Source organism: Diorhabda sublineata, chromosome 9 (assembly GCF_026230105.1).
Source record: "Diorhabda sublineata isolate icDioSubl1.1 chromosome 9, icDioSubl1.1, whole genome shotgun sequence".
Classification (NCBI taxonomy): Eukaryota; Metazoa; Arthropoda; class Insecta; order Coleoptera; family Chrysomelidae; genus Diorhabda; species Diorhabda sublineata.
The window spans coordinates 17,979,329-18,003,239 of NC_079482.1; the positions used below are offsets into that span (position 1 = coordinate 17,979,329).

At 32.2% G+C, this 23,911-nt stretch overlaps 1 protein-coding gene across 6 annotated transcripts; it reads right to left on the reverse strand.

Moving 5' to 3' along the window:
- Window positions 1–318: 318 nt before the first annotated feature.
- On the reverse strand, window positions 319–23,679 carry LOC130448730 (cytosolic non-specific dipeptidase). 6 transcript variants are annotated; one of them, XM_056786224.1, is made up of 7 exons: window positions 22,600–23,186; window positions 22,401–22,532; window positions 21,157–21,574; window positions 3,654–3,916; window positions 2,642–3,062; window positions 2,317–2,568; window positions 319–471 (listed from the first exon to the last, which is right to left on the reverse strand). In XM_056786224.1, exons 2-7 carry the CDS (start codon window positions 22,445–22,447, stop codon window positions 427–429), a joined length of 1,446 nt encoding a protein of 481 aa, XP_056642202.1. In that variant the 5' UTR covers window positions 22,448–22,532; window positions 22,600–23,186; the 3' UTR covers window positions 319–426. The 6 variants fall into 6 exon arrangements, with proteins under 6 accessions (XP_056642202.1, XP_056642203.1, XP_056642204.1 ...); XM_056786220.1 differs by lacking the exons at window positions 319–471; window positions 2,317–2,568; window positions 2,642–3,062; window positions 3,654–3,916; window positions 22,600–23,186 and adding exons at window positions 5,114–5,409; window positions 6,992–7,243; window positions 7,503–7,923; window positions 12,268–12,530; window positions 23,562–23,626; XM_056786221.1 differs by lacking the exons at window positions 319–471; window positions 2,317–2,568; window positions 2,642–3,062; window positions 3,654–3,916 and adding exons at window positions 5,114–5,409; window positions 6,992–7,243; window positions 7,503–7,923; window positions 12,268–12,530 and having other exon boundaries at window positions 22,600–22,698.
- Window positions 23,680–23,911: the final 232 nt, after the last annotated feature.

Genomic DNA, 23,911 nt, shown 5'->3' on the forward strand with positions numbered 1-23,911 from the left:
GAAGGTGAATTTTGAATTTTTAGTCTGTCATGTTATCTATCTTATACAAAGATTTTAATGAACGAAAAATTTTTGAACCATGTTTAAGTAAAATGGACCAAAAATTGTTTGGCTTAAATCTTGGTACAATTGTTCTTTAAAAATAATTCAAATAATAGACTGTGGTGATGAGAGAGTTGAGAAGTATTGTGAATATATAGGTATAGAAATGTAAAACAAAGCTGGTCACATAGTTACTAATACTATCTAATAATTAGCTGATAAATCTTCTATGTAAAGTTAAAATTCATTATATGGATACTAACCTAGTTGAAGATTAAATGAATGATTTAACTTTTAAGAAAGTTTCTTAGAAGAATGTTGAAAAAACTTTGATTAAAAATATGATTTATTACAACTCAGTATTAACAAAGTATTCATGAATCATCAAATTTGAGCCACTTCATACAGGTAAGCGCCAAGAAGCTTAGACTGAAACAAAAAAAACTGTGAAAACCGTGCACATAATTTAATTAAAAGTATGTAATTAAATTTATTATAATAAAAGTGGTTAGTATGTATTACATATTTAAGGTGACAATAAACAAAAATTTATTTAAAATTATTTCCAGGTGCTTGAGGAAATTTATTTGTGAGGTAATTTTTTAGTATATCCAAAAAATGTCGATTTATGTTACATCCTGTGATGAAGCCGTTCAAATTTACTTATCTAACAATTAGTGATACATCCGATTATATAGCTAGTTTAGTTAATTTATTAGTCTAACCATTCATGGTACATCTGAGAAACTAGCCGGTCAATTTACTGATTTAATCATTGATCTTATAATGAACTAGCAGGCCCATGGTTTAACCATTGGTCTTACTACCAATGATCATGCTGTCCAATTTACTAGTCTAACCATTAATATTACATCTCATAACTCAACTGGGAAGTTAATTTTAATTGGTCTATTGGTACATTTAGTGGTCTAGCTGGTGGTGTAAGATAAAATATGCACAATTCAACTGCTCAACTGATTGATAATTTTAAAAATATCCTAAAAAATCTCCAAATTCCTCAAGACCAGAAAATACTTATACAAACTTATTAGTAAGAATGTTAACCTTTTTTTGTAAAGTATTGCTTAATTGTGCGTTTTTTGGCATTCCTCAGAAACTTATTCGCCCGGTGCGGATGACGTTAACTGCGACCTCACGAGAATTCCAAATAGGACGTGGTCTCAGGCAAGGAGATGCCCCCTCTTCAACCTAACATTGAAACGAGTCATCAGAAATATCGAAGTTAATAGAGGAGGAACTCTGCTCAAAAGAATAGTGCCGTACCTGGCCTACGCAAATGACATTGATCTACTCAATCGAAGGGAGCGTGAACTGAAGGAAAGCTTTGAGCAAAAGGAAGAGGAATACTCATCATTAACGAATCCAAAACAAAATACATGGTTATTTCAAGGAGCAGAAGGACTCACTTTCGAAGTAGGCTTGAAAACGTCGTTTAAATACTTGGAATCACTAGTGACCGAAAATAATGTCGACTCGAACATACTTCATTCTCCAAGGACTACTAAAGTCACGTTTACTGAATTGTAGAACGAAAAAGTGCATCCATTGCATAATTCTCCACCCGCGAGGGTGGCTGCTCAACACGTGGAGGGAAAGATCTTATGCCGAATATATGGACCAGTGTGCGAGCAGAGCGAGTGGCGCAGTCGTATAAACACCGAACTCTACCGGTTCTATGAAGACCTCAGCATGGTGCCATAAGGCCCAGACTCGGATGGCTAGGATACTTTGATTGTATGCCTGAAGACCGGGGGTTTCCAAAAAGTACCGGTAGAAGCCCGTTGGCCAGCGACCGCGCAAACTATGGCTGGATGATGTTGAAGATGATCTTCAGGAGCTAGGTGTGAGGGGGTGGAGACGCCGAGCGTTGGACGGTAATGCCAGTGGTAGTAGTAGTAGTAATATGTTTTATTACTTCAAATGCTGGAAAGTAATTATTATAAAACTTTTTTTCAACCGTCAACTGAATTTTGTTTAACAACAAAATAATTAAATCATGAAAACACATTTTTGTAGTAAACGATGGATTAAGATCAAAGGGTTCAATAAGAAGTTTTTACACCAAAAGGTTAAAGATTTTGTACAAGCGGCCTTACAGTACACTTTTTAGGTCGATGCTGTTGCTCATATCAGATGTGCCTAATCATATTTCAGATTCCATTCCAATGGTGTGCTGTTTTATTAGAAATGTACTGGCCAATTCTGATATAGTAATTGGGGTTAAATATTCTATTTAGTACATAATATACTCACCCCATTAATATAATTTTTTATATTAATTTTTTCATTTTGTGAATGGGCTCCATCGTCACTTGCACCTACTGGTAGTAATAGAACATTTTTACCCGTAAGTTTTTGGAATGTCAATGTTATTGGAATTGAACCACCCTCGCGAGTGAGATCTGGGAAAACTTCATACACATGTTTAGTTGCTTTACAAGCTGCAGTGTAATGGGGATGAGTTGGATTTTCAGTCCACGGTTCACCACCACGTGCCATGTACACCTACAAATAAAAGTATACAAATCATTATTTGTCATATTTATTTGAATTTGCATTTATATTTAAAAAATGTTACCTTCATTTTATTAGGACTTCCTCTAGTGCTCCACAGTTTATTTATATAATCCACAACATATTTGTTTGTCTGCAAAGGTGTTTGGTTAGGTACAATCCTAAGGGAGAATTTTCCTATTACTTTCTGTGGGATAACAGTTTTTGAGCCAGCCTCACTGAAAGCTCCTTCTATTCCATGAAGTGACAAACAAGGATATCTCCAACGGTGCATCAATATTTTTTCTTTGTCATCGTTATGTATCAACTTTTCTGTACCTATTTCATTAAGATATTCATTCACGTCGAAATCTATATTTTTGTACATATTACTTTCTGATTCCGTTACAGGAGCTACTTCATCATATATACCTGGGACCAAAATTCTTCCGTCTCTATCTACGAGTTGATTCATGAGGTATATTAGATCGGTCATAGCTTCGTGTCTAAAAGAGGAAAATAATTAAATAAATGTTCAAATCACTATTATGTTATTAATCCAATACTTTAATGATTAAATATTTAGTATGAGTAATCAAGTTAAAGCAAAACAAAATTATTCGGTTCACAATGGACTTTTCTAGTTTCTATGTTTACTGCTTTAATTTGCTTCACGTTTCTATGGGATCAGTACTTCGGTACTCTGAAATTGATTCCAATCTACCATATTTTCCTCCTCTATTCCGCTCCCATAAACTTGACAGTGTTATTTCTTCAGCGGTTTTGTGCTCCCTTCCTCAGTCTTTTCCTATCTCTTGGTATTCAACTCTAGTTATTTATCTATAATTGTTTCTTCCTGCAAGTTTCCATTGCGTTGCTCTCTAATCTTCATCTCTACGGATACATGATGATTATCTGGGTTAAATGAAATTTATGGATAGTTCTGCTCATTTATATCAGAGTTTCTCTATCAATTTCTTTTATTTGTTGTAATAACATCGCGTTTATTGAACTATTTCTGTAATACTTAAAAGATTTGTTATCGTTACTTCATGAATTGTTTTATAATTAAATCAACTCTAATAAAATAGACTCACACTGTTCCTCCGTAAACACCACTGTGCAAATCCTTAGAAGCACATTCAACTTGCAGATAAAAATAACAATTTCCTCGTAGTCCATATGTAATGCAAGGTTTTGTTTTTCCTAACCAATAATTATCTGATATGCAACAGTAGTCTATTCCAGCTAAGAAATGGTTTTGTTCAGATTCTAGTAATGCTGGTAAACCAACACTACCACTTTCTTCCATACCTTCGAATACAAATTTTAGATTCACAGGTATTTTTTCATTTATCGCCTAAAATTTGAGATATGAAAAAATTTATTAATAAAAATCAGTCTATAACATAGTTATTCAAATTTAAATGTGGTGTGAAACGTGAAATGTTATGAATTGATTTATTCTAAATGTTTTTATAATTTTAGAGTTAATAAGAATATATGTATAGTATTACTTCCAGACCTAATGTTTTAAGATAGAATAAGTGGATTTCATGAAATTTACTTTTTTGTAAATTTCAAAAGGAACATAAATGAACTTCAATGTTTTTGATTATCTAAAATATCAAATATTATAAAACTATGGTTGAACACGCTACTCTTTGAAACTAGTGGTTCGAAAGGGATATACAGCGCATTATTGTTGTATAGAAAGTTAGTATCTGTTCTCCAAATCTTTGAGCTGCTAACGTTGTTGCATCCTCACTATTTTTATTTCTTTCTTCATATAGTGATACTTCTAGTAATTCAAGAGTTGACTCCCAAACAGTAATGAAACTTTGTAAAGACATCATCACTTTTGTCATGAGCATGTTGTCCTTTTTCTTCCACCAAATACTTCACCATACCTCTAATCTCTTCTAACCGCAACATTACCGTCCTTGAATTGTAGATTGAAAACATCAACAAATGAACACTAATTTGTCTTTACATGTTAATGACTTGCTAATCTAATGTTGGTACGATAAATTCTTCCGCTTTTGTGTCTTTACTGTCCCATTCCTTTCTATCTCTCTAAGTGAATGGTCTTAGTCTTATGTCTTTCACAATCTCAAAATACCCTTTGAACTTTAGTGTTACCTGAACATAATATTTCTATACAATCTTTTTTTCTCGTCAATTTTTTAACACTTACTGCTGCTTGGTTTCCAATTGGCAAATACGAGTCAGGAACTTAAAAATGCCGAGCGAATCTAACCTCAAACTTCACATATGCTTTTTCTACTCAAATAAAATGTGACTGCTAAATGTACACTCTTCTAAATATATTTTGGTTTATTTAATTCAAGAGATTTTTTCCTTATAAATGGAGAACTAGTTTATGAAAGCAACTTTTTAGCAGGAGTAATTTGATTATAGGAGCTGTAGATAGGTAGTGTGTTCACATCTTAAGTGTACTGGATCATTTGATCGCTCTGTAGCTTAAAATTTTATATTGTACCTGTTAAATTATGAGTGAGTAACTGTGGGTATAATTTGCAGAAACTTACACACACATGACTCCCTGAGGTTTCTGCTTTTTGGAGTGACAACCTGTGTAGAAATGTATTGAATTTTTGTTTTGTAGTAAAATATAGACAGGAAATTAACTTGATAAATTACTAAAACAAAAAACAACCTTTTTTATAAACGTTTTTTATTGAATTTTATGTACTTAACCCTTGATTAATATGCATAAACATTGTTTAAAAACAAAATATAATGAAAGTAGAGAGTACAAGTATAAAATTATCTTTTTTTTTTCCTTTATAGTTGAGAGACTTCGTACAAGTATGCACCAAGTAGTTTATGCTGAAAATAAAATATCAAATTAGATTCATAAGTTTCAACAATTTAAAAAAATATAAGAAAAAAACTCTAAATTGAGTTAGATTATATATTTTTTCATTCAAAGATCTATCAAAACTAATTATCATGTTAACCCTTTCGAGTACATTTGACGAGTGAGACTCATCCGAATTTGAGAAGCAGGGGTTGATTTTTGCGCTACCCCAGCCAGTTGGCGTTGATCGCAAACAATTACCTGTCGTTTGTTTTTGAAATCTCACAGTTGCAAATAAGGTTAATTTTATTCATAATTATTTCATCTCTGTTACGCCATTTAAGATGTCTGAATTAAAAAAATCATTTTATGACATCGAAAATGATAGTTCCAATGAAGTAGGATTGAAGCTATATGATAACAGTGATTACAGAGAATTAGAGAATGACAATGAATTGGAAAGTGATACTGACGACAGTACGTCGAAAACGCACGCAGTCTTTATCGAGCAATAGTGAATCTTTTATCGAACAATTGCAAGAATAATGGATTTGGGATAAAGAAGAAAATCTTGCTCATATAAAATAATTTCAAGAAATAGCTGGAATCAATGTTTTGTACCTGTGTAGTTTAGGTGATAATCCTACACCATTGAAAATGCTTGACCAAGTTCTTACTGTTTTCTTTTTGAAAACGATAATAAAAGAACAAATAGATATGCCAATCAAATAATTGCGAAAGGAGGTTCTAATAAATGAAACCTAAAGGGGCTTCTAGTAACTTGGGATGAAATGAAATGATATATTACACTATGTATTCTTATGTCTCTAGTAAGAGAACCTAAATTGAGTTCATATTGGTCTAAAGGAACTATTGTCAATACTCCAATTTTTGCAGACACTATGCCACAGGATAAGTTTTTTGATATCAAAACATTCCTTCACTTTACAGACAACAAAAATTTTTATAAAAATGATTAGAATTAGGAAGATCAGACATTTAGTTGATTATTTGAATAATACAAATGACAATCTTTTTACTTCAGAGAGTGCAGTGTCACTAAATTATTCTCTTATGAAGTTGAAAGGACGTTTGTCCGCACAGATAAAATAATGCAAAATGATATACTGGTGTCTGAGAGTGTTATCCTAGAAGTGGTACAACTAATTTTGAAAAAAGGCTGTATGTGTATTCGTATTCACAATTATATTTAAAATTACTGGGAAAAGATACAAATGTAGTTGGAACTTTGCGAAAGAACAGGAAACACATACCAAAAGAGCTTGCTTCTCTCAAACTAAAAAAGGAGAGGCCAAAATGTTATCATACCACTGTTTATTAACACTAATATGGAAAGATACAAAGGATGCATACATGTAGTTAAGTTAAGCTTATACAATCAAGAAAGAGACTGAGTTACGGTATAGAAAGTTTAAATACAAAAACACAAAGAAAATGACAAGGAATAGTACAAAAAATGTCGCAAGAAAAGTTGTGAAAGAAGAGACACAGAATGTAAATTTAAAACAATACAATAAAACAAAGCGAGCGAGTTTTTTCATTTTTACATTGTTTTTAAATAGAAAATTGCAGAATCAAATGAGGACTTACTCCATTAATATAGTTCTTAATATCAATTTTTTCGTTTTGGGAATGTGCACCATCGTCACCCGCTCCTACAGGTAACAATAGAATATTTTTTCCTATAACTTCTTGAAATGTTATAGTTATTGGAATAGATCCCCCTTCACGTGTGAAATCTGGTTCGATATTGTACACATAATTAGTAGCAGCACTGGCAGCAGCATAGTGAGGATGAGTGGGATCTTCAGTCCAAGTTTTACCACCATCTTGCATATAAATCTACAAGTGAAATATTGATATTAATGCCATTTTCGTCTTACCCTTGATATATCGCATCTCCGCTCAAAAAAATAGACTTTTTTTTCGCTTTTTGGATAATAACTCAAAAACTGATGAAATTAGTATAGTAGCAACTATTTACATGACCATAATTTGAGATAAGATTTTCAAGTTTTCTAGCACCAATAGTATAAGAGTTATGACACTATTTGAGCGGAAGTTAATAATTTTGATAAAAAAAATGTTTACTGCACTTTACCTTCATTTTGTTTGGGCTTTTTCTAGTGCTCCATAGTTTATTGATATAATCAACAACATATTTTTCAACTTGTTGCGGTGTTTGATTAGGAACAATTCTTATAGAAAATTTTCCAATTACTTTTCTCGGTATGACTGTTTTTGAGCCAGCTTCGCTAAATGCACCTTCGATTCCATGAAGTGATAAACAAGGATATCTCCAACGGTGCATCAAAATTTTTTCTTTCACTTCATTATGCAATAATCTATCGGTTCCAACATCGCTGCGATATTCGTTCACGTCGAATTCAATTTTTTTGTATATCTCATCTTCAGTTGAACTCACAGGTGCTACTTCATTATACAAACCGGTAATTAAAATTTTTCCATCTTTATCTACTAATTGGTCCATAAGATATATTAGATCTGTCATGGCTTCATGTCTGAAAATTACAGTCAATTTTTAGTATACTTTTAGTAGCTTTAGTTATATTGCAAATTACTTCAATTACATGTACATATATACTACAAAACCTAAAATACTGATTTCTTGCAATACTAGTAACTTGATATGTAGTTTAGTGTAGTTTAAAGATATTGTTACGAATGCGACTTCGCCTTGAATCCGGTCCTGCTTAGATATATTGGAATTCTAAAATTCGGCGGAAGCGCGGCGCCTTAGATGTATGCAGGAAATACTCGGAATCCGTTTGTAGTTTGTTTTATATAAATTTTTATTATAGCAGGCGATTTATTTACATTGTTTCTTTCGAAAAATTTGAAGGTATATTTATTTATTTATTTTGTTTCTTTATTTTTCTAGAAATTTTGTGAATTCTTTTTGGATATATATATAAGGAATTTGGGTAGCACAGTTTATAATAAATAGTCGTAGTGAACAGACCGAAATAGGAAGTAATCGAAAAATTTAAATAAATTATTATAAATTAGTTAAGGGATAGTGATAAGTCAATTATATAAATTAGTCAACTGTAGAGTAGGGTATTTAAATAAATAAAGAGCGTAAGAGACACCCCACGAACAGAAATCGTATAAATAAATAATAAAAACATTACATTATATGAATAGTGAAAAGAGGTTCTTTGAAAGAATAGAGTAGAAAAAAACGCTTACTGTGCATTTCTATGGTGAAAATTTTAATGGTAAGCTTATTTGAGATATAAAAACTATTTTCATTTCAGTTTAGACTTCTTCAAGTATGGTATCAAGACGATGAAATCGATGAAAATATTGCACCTGTGAATATATTTAAAGACAATAATTCTGAGCATCGTTGGATAGCAAACAATGAACTTTATCGATGGTCTCCCTATTCGCCCAAAACCGTATTAACGTTTTTTGAATTAACATTAACAAAGGAAGAAAATTGCTATGGGAGAGTTAGGAATGTATTTAGGACTCTTTTGGGTCAAGGGTGTGTTTAGGACATCGAAATGGCCATGCTTGACATACTCTTTCAATAACCATGAATTATTAAATATTAAATATTTATTTAGATATCCGCATTCTTCCAAAAATAAGAAATCACTCAATAAGTCGTGTGACCAACAAAGAAAAACAGATTTTTTTGCCAAACATCGATTTTATTCATCAATGTAACATCGTTCAAGAGCAATACAATTACTCCAACCCTTCTCTAACTTCTCGATGCCGTGCTTGTAGAGGGATTTGTCTTTTGCCTCCAAATAGGCTTTAGTTTCAACATTTGCTTCTCATTTGAGCTGAATTTCTTACCGAGAAGCATTTTTTTGAGACCAGCAAATAGCCAGTACTCACCGGGGACCAGATCTGGACTATACGGTAGATGAGGACATAATTCGAAGTGTTATTCGTTCAATATAACTATCGTTGCCGTCGACTTGTGAATCGGTGCATTGTCTTGGTGAAACAGTGGTTTTTTTCTTCGAAATATGAGGCTGTTTTCCTTGATTTTTGCATCAAACGATCCAATATATTTTTGTAGTATTCGCTATTGATTATCTCTCCCTTTTGGACATAGTCCATGAACATTGTCCCATGCGCATTCCAAAAAACACAAGACATTACCATCCCAGTTAACTGTTCTTTTAGACGCTTCGGACGTGGTTCACCGGCTGCAATCCACTCAGATGATCGTTTTGATTCCGGAGTGAAGTGAGAATCCATGTTTAATGCATTGTCATATATTGAGGCAAAAATGTTATTTATTACGTATAAACATGGCCAAACACCGCTCTGAATCATCAACACGTTCTTGTTTTTGATCGACTGTGAGTGAACGCGGCACCCACTTTGTCATGGTCAAATGTTGATACATAATTGTAAACACACTACCCTCTGATATCTCTACGGCCTCAGTTATCTCACGTAATTCCAATTTACTATTAGATATAACCAATTTGTGGACTTTTTTGATGTTTTCTGATGTATTCACCTCAATTGGACGACTACTAAGTTTACCATCATTGGTGTTTGAACGACCACGTTCAAATTCAGAAAACCAATAATAAATGGTTCTTTGTTGAGCTTGTACAGATTTTTTTTTCTCATCAAGAAGCAGTGATAAATTAAGACAAGAAATTGTTTTGAAAAAAAAACAAAAGTAGCTTCACATGAATGGCTGTCATTTTTATGTGACTTATCGCAACGTCATGAAATTTTGCATATAGTTTTGAAAGTTGGTACTTCATAAACGTCCCATGGATGTGACTATGGCAGCGCCATCTGTGTGTCAGTCACACGACTTATTGATTGAGGTTATATCGACTGATACTTCAGTTATTTCAAATAAACAAACGGAAGTATTAGTTCGATTTAGATATATGGTTGCAAGCATAAACTGCCTCTATTTTGTACCGTAGAATCCATTAATGGCGTTCATGAAACATGGGTTTGCCGTTTGACAAAATTGAGTTACACAATTTTCAAATCTATTTGTGAGCACCTCGTATCTATCTACTTAAGTTGGAGTATGGAAAACTTTTTTTATTAGTGGTTTTATGAAAAAAAGTTATTCTTGATTAAAAGTTCTGCATGGTCCAAAAGTTAAAATGCAACCATCAATTTTTTAAAGCAGGTTTATAAAAAAATTTGAATTTTGTGCAAAAGTAAAGAATTTTTATTTTTCACAATTCAAAAAAATGTTATAAAGTAAAGGTGTTTTGAATTAAAAGTTATATTCAATTACAGCTATTTATTGTGAAAATTCAGGTTTTGTAATTATTTACTAATCATTCCGATTTAATTATTCTGGCTGGAGACAAATTTGATAACCTTTCTATTTATTACTGTTTATGAACAACCCTTAAATTTACATATGTAATCAATGCATAATAATTATTTATTGTAGACATTGAAAAATCCATACAAATAATATTTATTAAAGAGAAACAAAAATAATTAAATTTTAATTCAATGTTCTACAGCTTCGACATATTCACCTTCTCGTTGTAAACATTTAATTGTTCTTTTGTCAAACTCTTGTATTACTTTCCGTATCATATTTGGAGTAATTTTTTAGCATTCTTCAGAAATAATCCTCTCCAAATAGTCTACACCATCAAATGGTCCTCGCTGATAAACTTACTGCTTTAAGTAATCCCATAAAAAGGTCAAGGGGAGTCAAATCAGCAGACCTAGGAGGCCAAAAAATATCTGAATACCTCTAACGTTTAATGTACTATGGATGGAAACACCGTCTTGTTGGAACCGAATTGGCATACATTCTTGTAACGGAATGTCTTGCAAAAAATCACTTACTTGATTTTCTAATAATTGTAAGTATTGTGCGGCATTTGAAGAATGTCAAAAAAAGGTCCAACTAATTTATTTACATAACATTCGTTTGTTTTAAAAGAATATTGGTTATAGGTTTGGATAACTGTTAGACCACCGGCGATAATTTTGTGAGGAGACGGTTCCGTTTGAAGAAAATGTTGCCTAATCGGAAAATATTATAGTTCTTGTAAAAATCGGATCTTCCTAGGATCAGAGCGCAGAATTCAAAACGAATATCGCAATCCCTTGGTAGTAACGTGTGTCCAAATTGCGGTTTGTATGCATGATATTAATTACCTTTCAAAATATTTGCCACTGAATTTTTACTTACTGAAGTAGTTTGGATTACGGAGGGCCTTTTTCTTAATGACATTTTTGGGTCTTCTACGACAGAAAAAATTCAGTGTCTTCATTCGCAACCCGTTTTTAGCATTTATTAAATTAATTTTCTATACTTCCACTAGATTTGAATTTATTTAAAATTTTTGTAACTGTTGAATATCTAATGTTTCTATGCGGATGTCTATTATTAAAAATATTTGCGGTTTCCCTATGTGTTTTGTAATTGTCTCCAACAATTAACAGACGATTTAGTAAATTTTAGAGTAAAATTAAATTTTATCATTCCAGAATAATTAATAAGGAAAGATTAGTAAATAATCACAAATTCTGAATTTTCATAATAAATGGCTGTATTTACATATTTGATTATAACTTTTCTTCATAACATTTTTCTGAATTGTGAAAAATAAATCAAGAATAACATTTTTCATAAAACCACTAATAAAAAAGTTTTCGTATGGTTCCAACTTAAGTAGACTGTATATAGAATCAGAAACAGGCTGTGGCCAAAGCCAAAAATATAAATAACAATCCTTATATGAGAGAATTAATCAATAAAGCCTAAGTAGATGAAATCCTTTGGTTTTAAATCAAATTATAGGAAACCAGTCGGGAACAATTGTACATCCATCCATTCCTACAATTTAATTATTTTCAGACATACTTACACAGTACCCCCATAAACTCCGCTATGCAAATCTTTCGAAGAACATTGCACTTCGAGGTTAAAGTAACAAATTCCTCTAAGTCCATAAGTAATGCAAGGTTTAGTGGTTCCCAGCCAATAATTGTCAGAAATGCATACATAATCTGTACCAACTAAAAACTTGTTCTTTTCGGATGCCAATAATTCCTCTAATCCTACACTGCCACTTTCTTCCATTCCTTCAAACACAAATTTGAGGTTCACCGGTACTTCTTCGCCAATAGCCTAAAAAGTAATAAAAGTCGACCATAGAATTATGGAAATAATAGTTGGTGGCTGCCTGCAAAACTTGTTCTATGATAATAATTAATTTTTATACTGCCTTATAGTACTTGTTCAGAAGCACTTGTAATACATAAAAGTTATAAATATTCGTATGTTTAAATTTAATGCAATCATAACTGAGAAGCTTAATTTGTAAGATGTAAAATTTTGATAACATCTATCAGAAAACTTAACGTAGAATGGGAATAATTTAGATTGTATTCTTCAATGTACAATTAAATTAAATGTTCAAAATGACCACCATTCACTTCTTGACAATTACCGAGGTGATTTAAGAATTCTATGACCTCGGGGGTTATTTTGTTAATTTCTTTGGTTATCCTAACTTTTAAATCAGCAATAGTCTGGTCTATTAGAATATACTTTAGATTTTTAATAAGCCCCATAAGAAGTTATTGAGATTAGTCAAATCGGGGGATCTAGCCGGCCATTCGATCGTTCCACGTCTTACAATACACTTATTGGGAAAAACCTTGTTTAAATAATTTCTAACTGTACGTGCAAAATGCGGTGGAGCCCCGTCTTGTTGTGAGGCACTAAGAAGTTAATCAAAAGGGTTAATGTGTGAGCCTCACACATTAAGTAAGGATTTTCTCTGCCCCAATATATAAAGTTCTGTTTGTTAACCGTTCTGTTATTCCGTCCATCATCAATTCACAGAATTATTGTCTTCTATCAGGATGATCTTCATTTAACTCCTGAACCATCACGTTTCGCAGTCTACAGTTAGCAAAATTGAAAAAGTTTCGTGAAACTGGACTTGTAAAAATAATGAAAAACAAAGTATAAATGTTCAATTTACTAGATATACTTCTAGAGATTGAGGAATGTCCGCATAAACAATCGACAGCTAACAGCTGACAATGATGGAAGTAAATCATCTATTTTGAGAGTTTTGCATAAAGAAAAACCACAATTGAAGATAGAAAGATAATAAACAGAATGAATACAGATTTGCAGTACATACAAAATAGTTTTTTCTTATGAAAGGACGTTTCATTTAGCAAACAGAACTGCAGATATTGGAGTAAAGAAAATTTTCATAGGATGTCTGAGGCTCACACTCAATATCCTAAAAAAATGAACGTTTGGCTAGTATCATTCATAATCATAACAATAAAATTATTGGCACTTATTTTTTGAGGGCACATTTAATTGTGAGGTTTATCTAGACTTTTTTATTAACTTTTTAGTACCTTACAAAGAATTTTTCCTGATGTTAATCATCCAAATGGAATAGATCGACCTATTTATTACCAACAAGAGCTCCACCGCATTTTGCACGTACAGTTAGAGGTTTCCCCCAATAGGTGGTTTGGAAAACGTGGAACGATCGAATGGTCGGCTAGATCTCCCGATTTGACTCCTCTCGATTACTTCTTATAGGTTTATTTAAAATCTAAAGTATATTTTAATAAACCAGATAATATTGATGATTTTAAAGTTGGGATAATGGAAAAAAATAACAAAATAACTCCTGAGGTCATACAAAATGTGCGAGAATTCCAAAATCGCTTTATTATTGTCAAGAAGTGAATAGTGGTCATTTTGAACAAGACATTATCAAAATTCCACATCTTAAAAATTAATTTTCTCAGTTATGATTGCACCAAATTTAAAACTTTATATTGCTGAACAGAGGACTAAAATCTCTTTCCAAAAAGGTGCACACCTTTCTTAATCAAAGTTTTCAATGGGGAACCGGAGGGGGATAATATTTTCAAACTGTAACTTGTCAGTTTAAGAATAAAAATCGATCTGTTCCAGGTTTTTTTCGCATAGTCCATAATAACGCTAAAATTGAATTTGTTCCATACATATGGAGCGCATTGTATAAATTACATTTGCCAGATTCGAAGTGGATCATTAGTTTGTATTCCAAACACGCCTTCAAAATACAAAAAACTAAAAATATGTTTTGCCATCATATAATGGTACTATTAGAGATATTAAAACTTTGTTAAAGGAAGTAATTGGTTAACAGATTGTAAACAATATTAGTATCATCTATTGCATTTAGGGGGTCATCCAGGGGCGGATTTACCGATTTGCCGCCTCTACTTTTTTCTCAAATTTGATGCTTTTGTTCGAGAACTGAGGTTTTGTATAAAATTTTGATCATTTTCACAGCAAAAATTGTTAAACGACTTTATTTTAGGCATATTTTACAAAGCATTCGGCAATTTTTCACGTAGAGACGTTTAAGTATAATAATTTTGTTTTTTTTAATTTTGCTAATTTAAATAAACGAAAATTTTTGGCAAAAGTTGCCGCCCTAGACTACAGCCTACTCAGCCTGTTGGTAAATCCACCACTGGGGTCATTCCATGTGATAGGCTCAAAAAATCGATTTTTTTCATAAATTGCTTTCTTAACATGAAGTGATTATTAAAAATTCGAAGTCGTTTTAAAGATACAGCAGTTGGAAGAAGGAGTACTATTGTTTACTTGATACCTGGCACCCTTTTATACAAATATACGTGTTTAGACAAGTTTCTACAGGCTTGAAAAGGTATTTCTATGATTATCAAAAATTTTACCGAGGTTATTTTAGTCTTGGTTTAACTTCGAAAATCGCAACAACTGTAAATTATTTCTTTTCGTAATGAGCAGACGGAAAAGAAGTACGAATATAAATATTCATCCTGGTCGTAGTAAAAAAAGAAAGTTTAATGGAAACCGTTTTACCACCCAAAATGAAACGGCATTTACATCAGCTTCGGCGAAAAAACTTGAACATGGAGGTTCCCATCGATTCGAATTTTGCGTATTACATTTTGTTTCTGTATTCGCTACAATTTCTGAAATGGTAATATCCAAAACTTGTAAAATTGATGTGTCTATTTCGCAATCAAGTTTCCGAGACTTAGGTTTTAAAATTATTTTATCGTGTGAGTGTGAAAAACAGACAGTTATAACCATTGAACATTGATCTGGCCACATCTTCACTGTGTGAAACTTTATTAAAATTCGCTGTCACGTCAAAAAAACTACGAATGAAGAAGGAGAAAAACCACAGGATGAATTGATTGTGGAGCCGGTACTTGGAATAATGGAGCTTCTAGTTTGATTGGAAAGTACAACGGGAAAGTTTTAGATGTCATGGTTATGGGCAGACTCGTGCCCATTGATCGAGAATTCATTTGAAGTTTATCGTCGGTTTGTATTTGTGATTATTAGAAGTTGGTCGCGAAGAAATAAATCTTTTCTGCAGCTTCATGGACATATGTTCGGGTATTGGAAATTCAACTTATACTGTTGATGAAAATTCATCTGGCCACATCTTCACTGTGTGAAATTTTTTTAACTTTGCTGTCACGCAAAAAAAAACTACGAATGAAGAAGCAGGAAAACCACAGGATGAATTGATTGTGGAGAAGGTACTTGGAATAAAAGAGGCTTCTCATCTCTATTTGGAGCTTCTAGTTGGATTGGAAAGTACACCGGGAAAGTTTTAGATGTCATGGTTATGGGTAGTTTTTGTGGTGCATGTAATAAGTGGAAAAGTGAAAAAATCGGATCCTTTGGAGTACGAAATGTAGTATGAAACGCATGTAGATGAATGCACCATAAACCATTCCGGTTAAATGGAAATAAGTGCCATCACGCAACTGTTTTCTAGATCTATGGAAAAATATCGCGTAAAGTATCTTACCTACATCGGCGATGGTGACAGTAAAACATACAAGGAGATCTTAACTTGTATGGAGATACTGAAGTAACAAAAAAAGAATATGTAGCCCACGTAGAAAATAAAATGGGAACACGACTCCGAACTGTTAAAAAGGAATCGGTGGAAAAGGATCAGATAGACTTGCTTAAAAGTTATTCAAGAAATGACAAAATTCTACGAATTAACTATTCGACGTCATTCAGATTCGCCTGAAGATATGAAAAAGTAAGTTTGGGCAACGTATTATCACAAATTTCCTTCAGATGAAAACATTCAATTTTGTCCAGAAGGCGAAGACAGTTGGTGTAAATGGCGTAAATAAAAAGCTAAGAATGAGCTCGATTTCATCATGATAAACCACCCATAATACCAGAAGTACAAGTAGCTATCAAATCTGTTTTCGAAGATTGAAGTTGAAATAGCTAATTATTTATCAGTTATCATCTTTAATGAAGGCTTTGAAGGTGTTTTAAAAGTAATGTCAGTTATGGGATGCCCCATTGGTCACGAAGTCCATATTTATGTTGAGAAGTCTCACGTTCCAAGTGATGTTAATCAAACTAGGATTGACTCAAGAGCTGAAAAATCTGTTTTGAAAGAAAAGAGTTTCAAGAGTAAGAGGAAGGAATGGACTAGGTATCGCCGATTCAGGGTGAGTTGAGATTTTCATAGTTTTAAACGGACCTGAAACTTTAAACACGTTACTCTCAAAACTCAAACTTCCCTCCATAGAATCAAATCAAAAACGGCTTGACGCAATGACTTGAAATTTGTAGAGTACAACAGCACATTTTTTTCAAATGTCTAGCAAAAGTCCAATTTTTGGTATATTTATTTGATAATAGTCCATTACGTGCATTTAGGCTTACAGATTAAAACGCCGGTAATATTTTTTGTTTCAGATAAGCCAATCGGCCGAAATCGTGGAGGTAAAGCGAGCCCATTTTTTCGAGGCGGGGGTGTTTAGAACGCTCATGTTCTACACCAGCGGTTCCCGAATTATTTTGGCTACGGAGCCCTTTTGGTTCACCCTTTTTGCGCTAAACCCTAGCACAAATTAGAAGTAAATTAACCATTCTAAGGCTTTTGGACTTGGTGTTCGCATCTAGTAAGTATAGTTTGACTTTAAAAGAAGAACTTTAAGATATATTTAAATAAATAAATATTTTTTATTTAGTTATAACAAAAATATTTTCATAGTTTTCCTTAAAATACCATTGAAGTCAGGTTTTATGTCTGACAATTAGATACGGAGGTCTGGTACAGCCTTCAGCCTATTTCTGAACTTATTTTTCGTGTAGGTGAAAGTTGAAAACCCAGTCTCGCATCTATAAGTTGACTCAAATAGAATTAACGCCATGTAGCCTTTGCAACGATGCCCGGGTATTCGTTTTTCAGGCCGAACCAAAATTGGCTCGGGTTCGTGGTTTCTTTAGATTCGAGAAGTTGTTCGAGTGTGAATTTTTAATGTCAATTAGAAGGCAATTTTTTCTTTATTTGAAGACATTTTTTTACCCTGCAGAGAGCTGCTCACTGTGCTTAGTTTATCAAAAATATCGCCCAAATAGCCAATCTCATTGACCACGGCTCGTCGCGCAACATTTCAAGATGGCTAGCCACCTTGAGTTCATCACGCAATTCGTACAATCTGGTTTTAAAGTCCTTTTTCTGGAAAAAGGTGCTTACTTTCCATGTCTTCACAAGTCTTTTTGAATAGCCTTGACTGCAGTGGACGCATTTTCACAAAATTGACGATTTATACGGCTTGATCGAGGACTTGTTTTAAATCAGATGGCATTCTATTCACGGCAAGGGCATGAATATGTAAAATGCAATGACTGCTGGCATAATTTGGCGCAACAGTTTTGATTCTTGACACTGTTCCTTAAACTTTTCCAATCATCGCTGCAGCTCCATTGCTGAATACATCAATACATTTGCTCCAATCGATATTGTGTTCTTTCATGTATTCATCAATGATTTCAAAAATTTCTTCTCCAGTCGTATTGGTCTCCAAACGTGCGGAGAGAAACAAATCTTCTTCGATACATCCACCAAATGGATATTTAACAAAAAAGAGGAGTTAGTCCGGCAACATCCGTACTTCCGTCCAGTTGCATTGCAAACATATTGCTCTCTTTCAATCTACCAATCAGTTCATTTTCTATGAAATTTGAAATCTTATGAATACGGTCAGATATGATGTTGTTCCAACAGTGAACTGCTGCGACTTTCCACAAAACACCCTTCGGCAACCACTGCTCTACACAATATGTTTAGCTTAAAATTTATATTTATACTGTGGATATATTTGTTAATAAATGATAATAAACTTGAAGCTGTATCTATTTACTGGTCGTGGAGAAAAATCCCTAAAAAAATGCCGTCACATGGGATGACCCCCTTTACACAATCAATTGTACACACAACAAAAAAATGTTATTTATCTTCATAATTATAATTACTTAGCTATATGTAGTGATCAATTAATCCATCTCTTTTATATAAGAGGAAAAATATTTATAACTTACTCCATTAGTCGATTCCAGTTAGTATATTCAAGGAAAAATATTTGTAACTTAACAAACCTAAAAGAGCAGAGTCTAAGTTTTTTTGTAAATATAATTATACTTACCTTAAATTTTAGCCAAATTTTTAAATAAATACATATCACTAAACTCGATTATTATGATAATTTCTCAATGTTTCAATAAAGCTTTTTGAATTTAAATCATATGAGATTCTACACATAATAAAATTTGTCAAACTCAATAAGAGGTTTTCACATGAAATTTATCTTCATAAAGTTTTCAGAAACTGTTTGATCACATGATAACGTTGATTAAAAAGTGAATATACAACTCGCAACAGTCAGAGGGATATGAAAATATACCAATCATACCAGTAGTTAATGTTAAAAAATCTACAAGTGAATCAAAATCAGTATTTTTAAAGGTCCACCTTAACAAAATTAAAATCTTGGTTAGAGTCGACAAATAACTCACTCTCTTCATTTTAATAATATGGTACAATTCAAAGTAAAAATATCAAAGCAACCAGCTTTATATTTAGATGAATATATATGTTAATATAAAGCCGATAAATAATGTAAATCACAATTTGAAACAAATACTCCTGGTCAAAATTAATGCACCACTCATAATTTTCTTGATATTCTTTATTTATTGATAAATTACTGTGAAACAAGTAGGACCTAGTTTGACAGTGACAACTGGTATTTAAGTTAATTATAGTTTCACATATACTTGTTTTGACTGTAAATCGTATTAAACCTCGTTTTAGACTAAAACTGGTTCAACATTTTCTTAATAAGTACTGATCTAGTAGAATCAAACTGTTGATTGTAATTGTTTTTTTCATGCATGTTTGGAAATTCATTGAGGAGTATATCAAGTAAAAAAATTAACCGCCAAAGAAATTTGTCAATGGAGGAGGCAGTGCGAGTATCGACTCTCCTAAATGAATGATTCCAGCAACAGTTCTTAGTCAGGCGACATAATAAAATGGGTTCGAACCATCAAAGATTAGGACAAGGGCGAAAACGTTGCCCTAATCAAACCGATGATCGTTTCTTGAGACAACGTTTTTTTCAGAAACAGGAGAGTCACCAGCAATCTGCTAAAAAATGAATTATCAGAAATATCAATATATTGTCTCAAATGGTTAGAAGATGTTTACATGATGCAGAGTTAAACAATAGAATATCAGCCAAAAAACTCTTGCTTACCAGAGGACACAAAGGCAAGGAGAAGGGTTTGCCAGCTGTAATATTTTTCCTAAAGTTCCTTTTGGTGGTGACTCAATATCCCTTTATTAGAGTGGCCACCTAACAGTCCGGATATGAATCTTATAGAACATTGAGCGAATATATCGCAAGCTTTTGTTGAATATCTGTTATCAAGCATACTGCGAGGCATGCAGTGATAAGAAGTAAAAGAGGGCCTACGTGATATTAGAGTTGACCCATATGCATTTATTCTCTTTTACTAATTTTTTCAATTTGGAGGTATGATGGCTTATTTATGCATTTCCAGCAAAAACAAACTTTTATGGATCAAATGAGGCAAATTATGGTTATGTTAAAATCATATTCGACTAATTTGTAGGTGTTCATTATTATTTCAATGTAACTTAGTTTCATTTTGTGTTTATACCTTAAATATTTATATTAATTAAAGTGGTGCATTAATTTTTTCCAGGAGTTTATAGTATTAAGCAAGGCAATTCTATTTAAAAGGACTCACACCAATGGTTCCCATAGGATGTTACCAAAAGAGGCAATTAGGTATATAGTTCTTGTGGTTATGAAATAATAACACAAAGGAGGAAGTCTTAAAGCCTCTCTAAGAAAAAATAATTAAGATAGTTTTAAAATGTGTTTACACTGTCTTGATACAGCATCAATGTGAATTTATTTATTTTAAAATGACCGAGTTTTCTTGAAAGCTATCAACTTTACAAAACTTAAATATTTTTTATTTATCTCAAAGGGATACCTATCTAAATATTTTGTTAGCTGAAACTACTAAACTCATTAAAACAAGTTAACTTGATATTTAGTTCTATCCAATCCATCCTACTTTTGTCATAGTAATCTAAAAGATGTTTATCCATGTTTAAGGCGAATATAATACACTATATAAACTATTTTACCATTTTATTCATATATGGGAATTGTTATCCTTCTGTAATTAATCATTATACTACAAAATTATTATCAGTTTTCTGGCAAATGTTAATATATATGTGGAAAAATAGAAATTATGTGAATTGTGTTATTCAAAAGTGATAACTTGGTGTCTTAGTTTGTAGACATTTATGTAACACTTTAAGTGTTACATGTTACTTTAAGTGTTATAATATTTGAATTACCTGATATGCTTCAACTGCATGGAGCCAACATAGAACTGGCCCTTTATCATCAGAAGCACCTCTCCCATACAATCTACCATTCTTTTCTGTTAATTCAAATGGTTCAGTATCCCAGCCATCACTTTTATGTGCTGGTTGCACATCTAAGTGCCCATAAACTAGGACAGTCTTCTTCTTGGGATCATTACCCAAGGATCCAAGAAGAACTGGTGGTAGAGGTAAAGTTGTGCCATCAGGCAATGTTTGCATACCTATATCACGCAGTTCAGCTGATGCTCCTAAATTAATTAATTTTTTAGCTGCCCATTCAAGCTGCTTCTTTATTTCTCCCCGTTTGTGAGGCCATGCTGATACTGACTGGATAGCAACAGCTTGTCTCAAATTTTCTATGTACTCATCTCTATGCTCTTCAATATATCTAAGAAAAATATGTGAAATATCAAATTAGTTTACATATAATTATTTATCTGTTGGAAATTCCAATAACCTTGTATTTAATCACAATTCAAGTGATTTTTATAATGACAACTCAAGTATTTCTGAAAAATGCATTATGTACAATAATAACATTTACAATATAAATTCATAACAGATTAGACTTTAATCAAAAGATAATTTAACATGAGTAGAACATGTTAAATACTTTGCCCTGCGCCTATTTAGAAAATAATGGAATAAAACAAAAGCATATACTAGTTATTAGATTATTAATCAAAACTACCAGTACAAAATAAAAACAACTAATTTATAAAATCGTCATTAAACCTATGTCGACTTATGGTGTTGAGCTCTGGAATCATGCTGAAATGAATTCATTAAAAATTCTCCATACAATAATAAATTGCCCGGTTCAAAATAAACTACATTAATAATTTCATCAGTGCCAAGAATGAACAGAAAAAAACATTTGAAATCTATTTCTAAAACTTCTAATTCTACTAGTACATAACAACTCTGAAAATATATTAGAAAGTTTTATTTTTCCCGAGTGCTCTTTCAGTTATTTGATTGAGTAGCTGTTTGTTATTTACATGGATTGCAATAGAAGCTATGAAGAGTTGTTTTATTATTTGGAAATTGAAAAAGTATATTCTTGGGATTAACCAAACTCTCCGACGACATTTTTCATATTCGTTCACATACATATTGAAGTAATTCAAATAAATTTGTGAGGAATTATTATGCAAAGCTCTATATCTAATATTATGGAAAAAATATTGATGAAAAATGTGTTGTTAACTCACTTAAATAATTTCGTTAATGGTTGAGGAAGGTCCATTTTTTCATACATAAAATTAAATACTAGTTTTTTATCTGCCCAATCACTGTCGTTTTAGTAGCTTAGACTATCGAATTTAATTTTTAACTAAAATAAACTATTATACACAAATAAATTGTGAAATGCAGATTATTATTTGAAGGCGTGTGCTTATATAAACTTACGAATATTATATCTGTCAGATTAATTTAAAAATTGAACGCAAATACAATAGTACACAAATCAAGAGTGATTAAACTATTATTATTATAACAAGCAATGATAGACTAAGCACAATCAGCTGACTGGTGCATATTCACGGCTAAGGCATGTACAGTGCGTTCCACTAGTCACTCACGACTATGCTCATAACCACGGTCTTTTCCATTCGACTTAGCCCCAAGCGTTACAATCATAAACCTAAATCAAATGGATTATGAAGCATTTTAAATGATGAAGTAATTAATATCAAATGAGGAGACAGAAAAAAAGAGAGCAAAAGGTTAAATAGCACTGGTCAAATTGCAGAAAGAAATAATGAAATTTTCACGGTTGCCATATTTGTTGTTTTGGGGCTTGAAAATTCCGCTTACACTCTCACCGTATACTAAGACCAATCCACCTCTTGGCATGAGTCGTGGTGAAGTTAGCTATGACTATAGATGAACCACATCCTGGTCATGACCAGTATGACCTGTATATCTTTTATCTATGATCATGACTACCAGAACGATCGTAGTCGCTAGGTGGAACCGCCAAAGGAGTATTTTAGGCGTTAAAAACTTAAATTTATTATGAACTTGAAATGTTAAAAAATAAAATTTATATCTTTCAAGGAGTAAAAACATAAAAACAAACCTGTTTAGAGCCAATAATTTCAATATTATATTTTAGTGTCAGCAAGATGAATGTTCAGCTGATTTTGATATAAATGTTCGGTATTATTTACATATAAGACGAATTTGTATAAGAGGTATTCACTATTTAATGGTATCCTGGTTTGAATTTTATTCAATTATGTATTTTATATATCATTACTCAATTAAAGAAAATATCTCTCTAATCTAAATATGAATTATTCTTAGTCTTATCGCACACACCTTATTTTTATCAAACAAAATATGGGTAAAAAGATGAATACACTCACTCAAATAATTTCTGAAGTGGTCTTGGAAGTACCATTTTTGTTGTAATTTTTAAGTGCGTGTTTTGTAACAGAATTGTAATCTGGTTACTGAAGCACTTGTTTTACTGGTTTTATATATATATTTTTTTAAATCAATTATCTTATCAAATTAAACAAAATTTCAACGATATAACAATGCTTTAATTAAATAGAAAGATGTTTTTTTAATATGTTGATCTCAACAAACAAGCGCATAGCATTGAAGTGGTTAATATGTGGTATAAAAGAGGGAAAACGTATACTAATTTTTACAGTTTGTACCATATTATATTAACTATAATGGTATATTACAAACTTCTAGATCAGTGGAA

Excerpts from the sequence above, each read along its gene's own strand:
- LOC130448730 (XM_056786225.1), bottom strand. The coding sequence starts at position 22,447 with ATGTATGAAAAAATGGACCTTCCTCAACCATTAACGAAATTATTTAA. Across the intron at positions 21,575-22,400 it reads CCATTAACGAAATTATTTAA|ATATATTGAAGAGCATAGAG; the intron begins GTGAGTTAACAA and ends TATTTTTCTTAG. Across the intron at positions 2,569-2,641 it reads GAAGTCCTAATAAAATGAAG|GTGTACATGGCACGTGGTGG; the intron begins GTAACATTTTTT and ends TTTTATTTGTAG.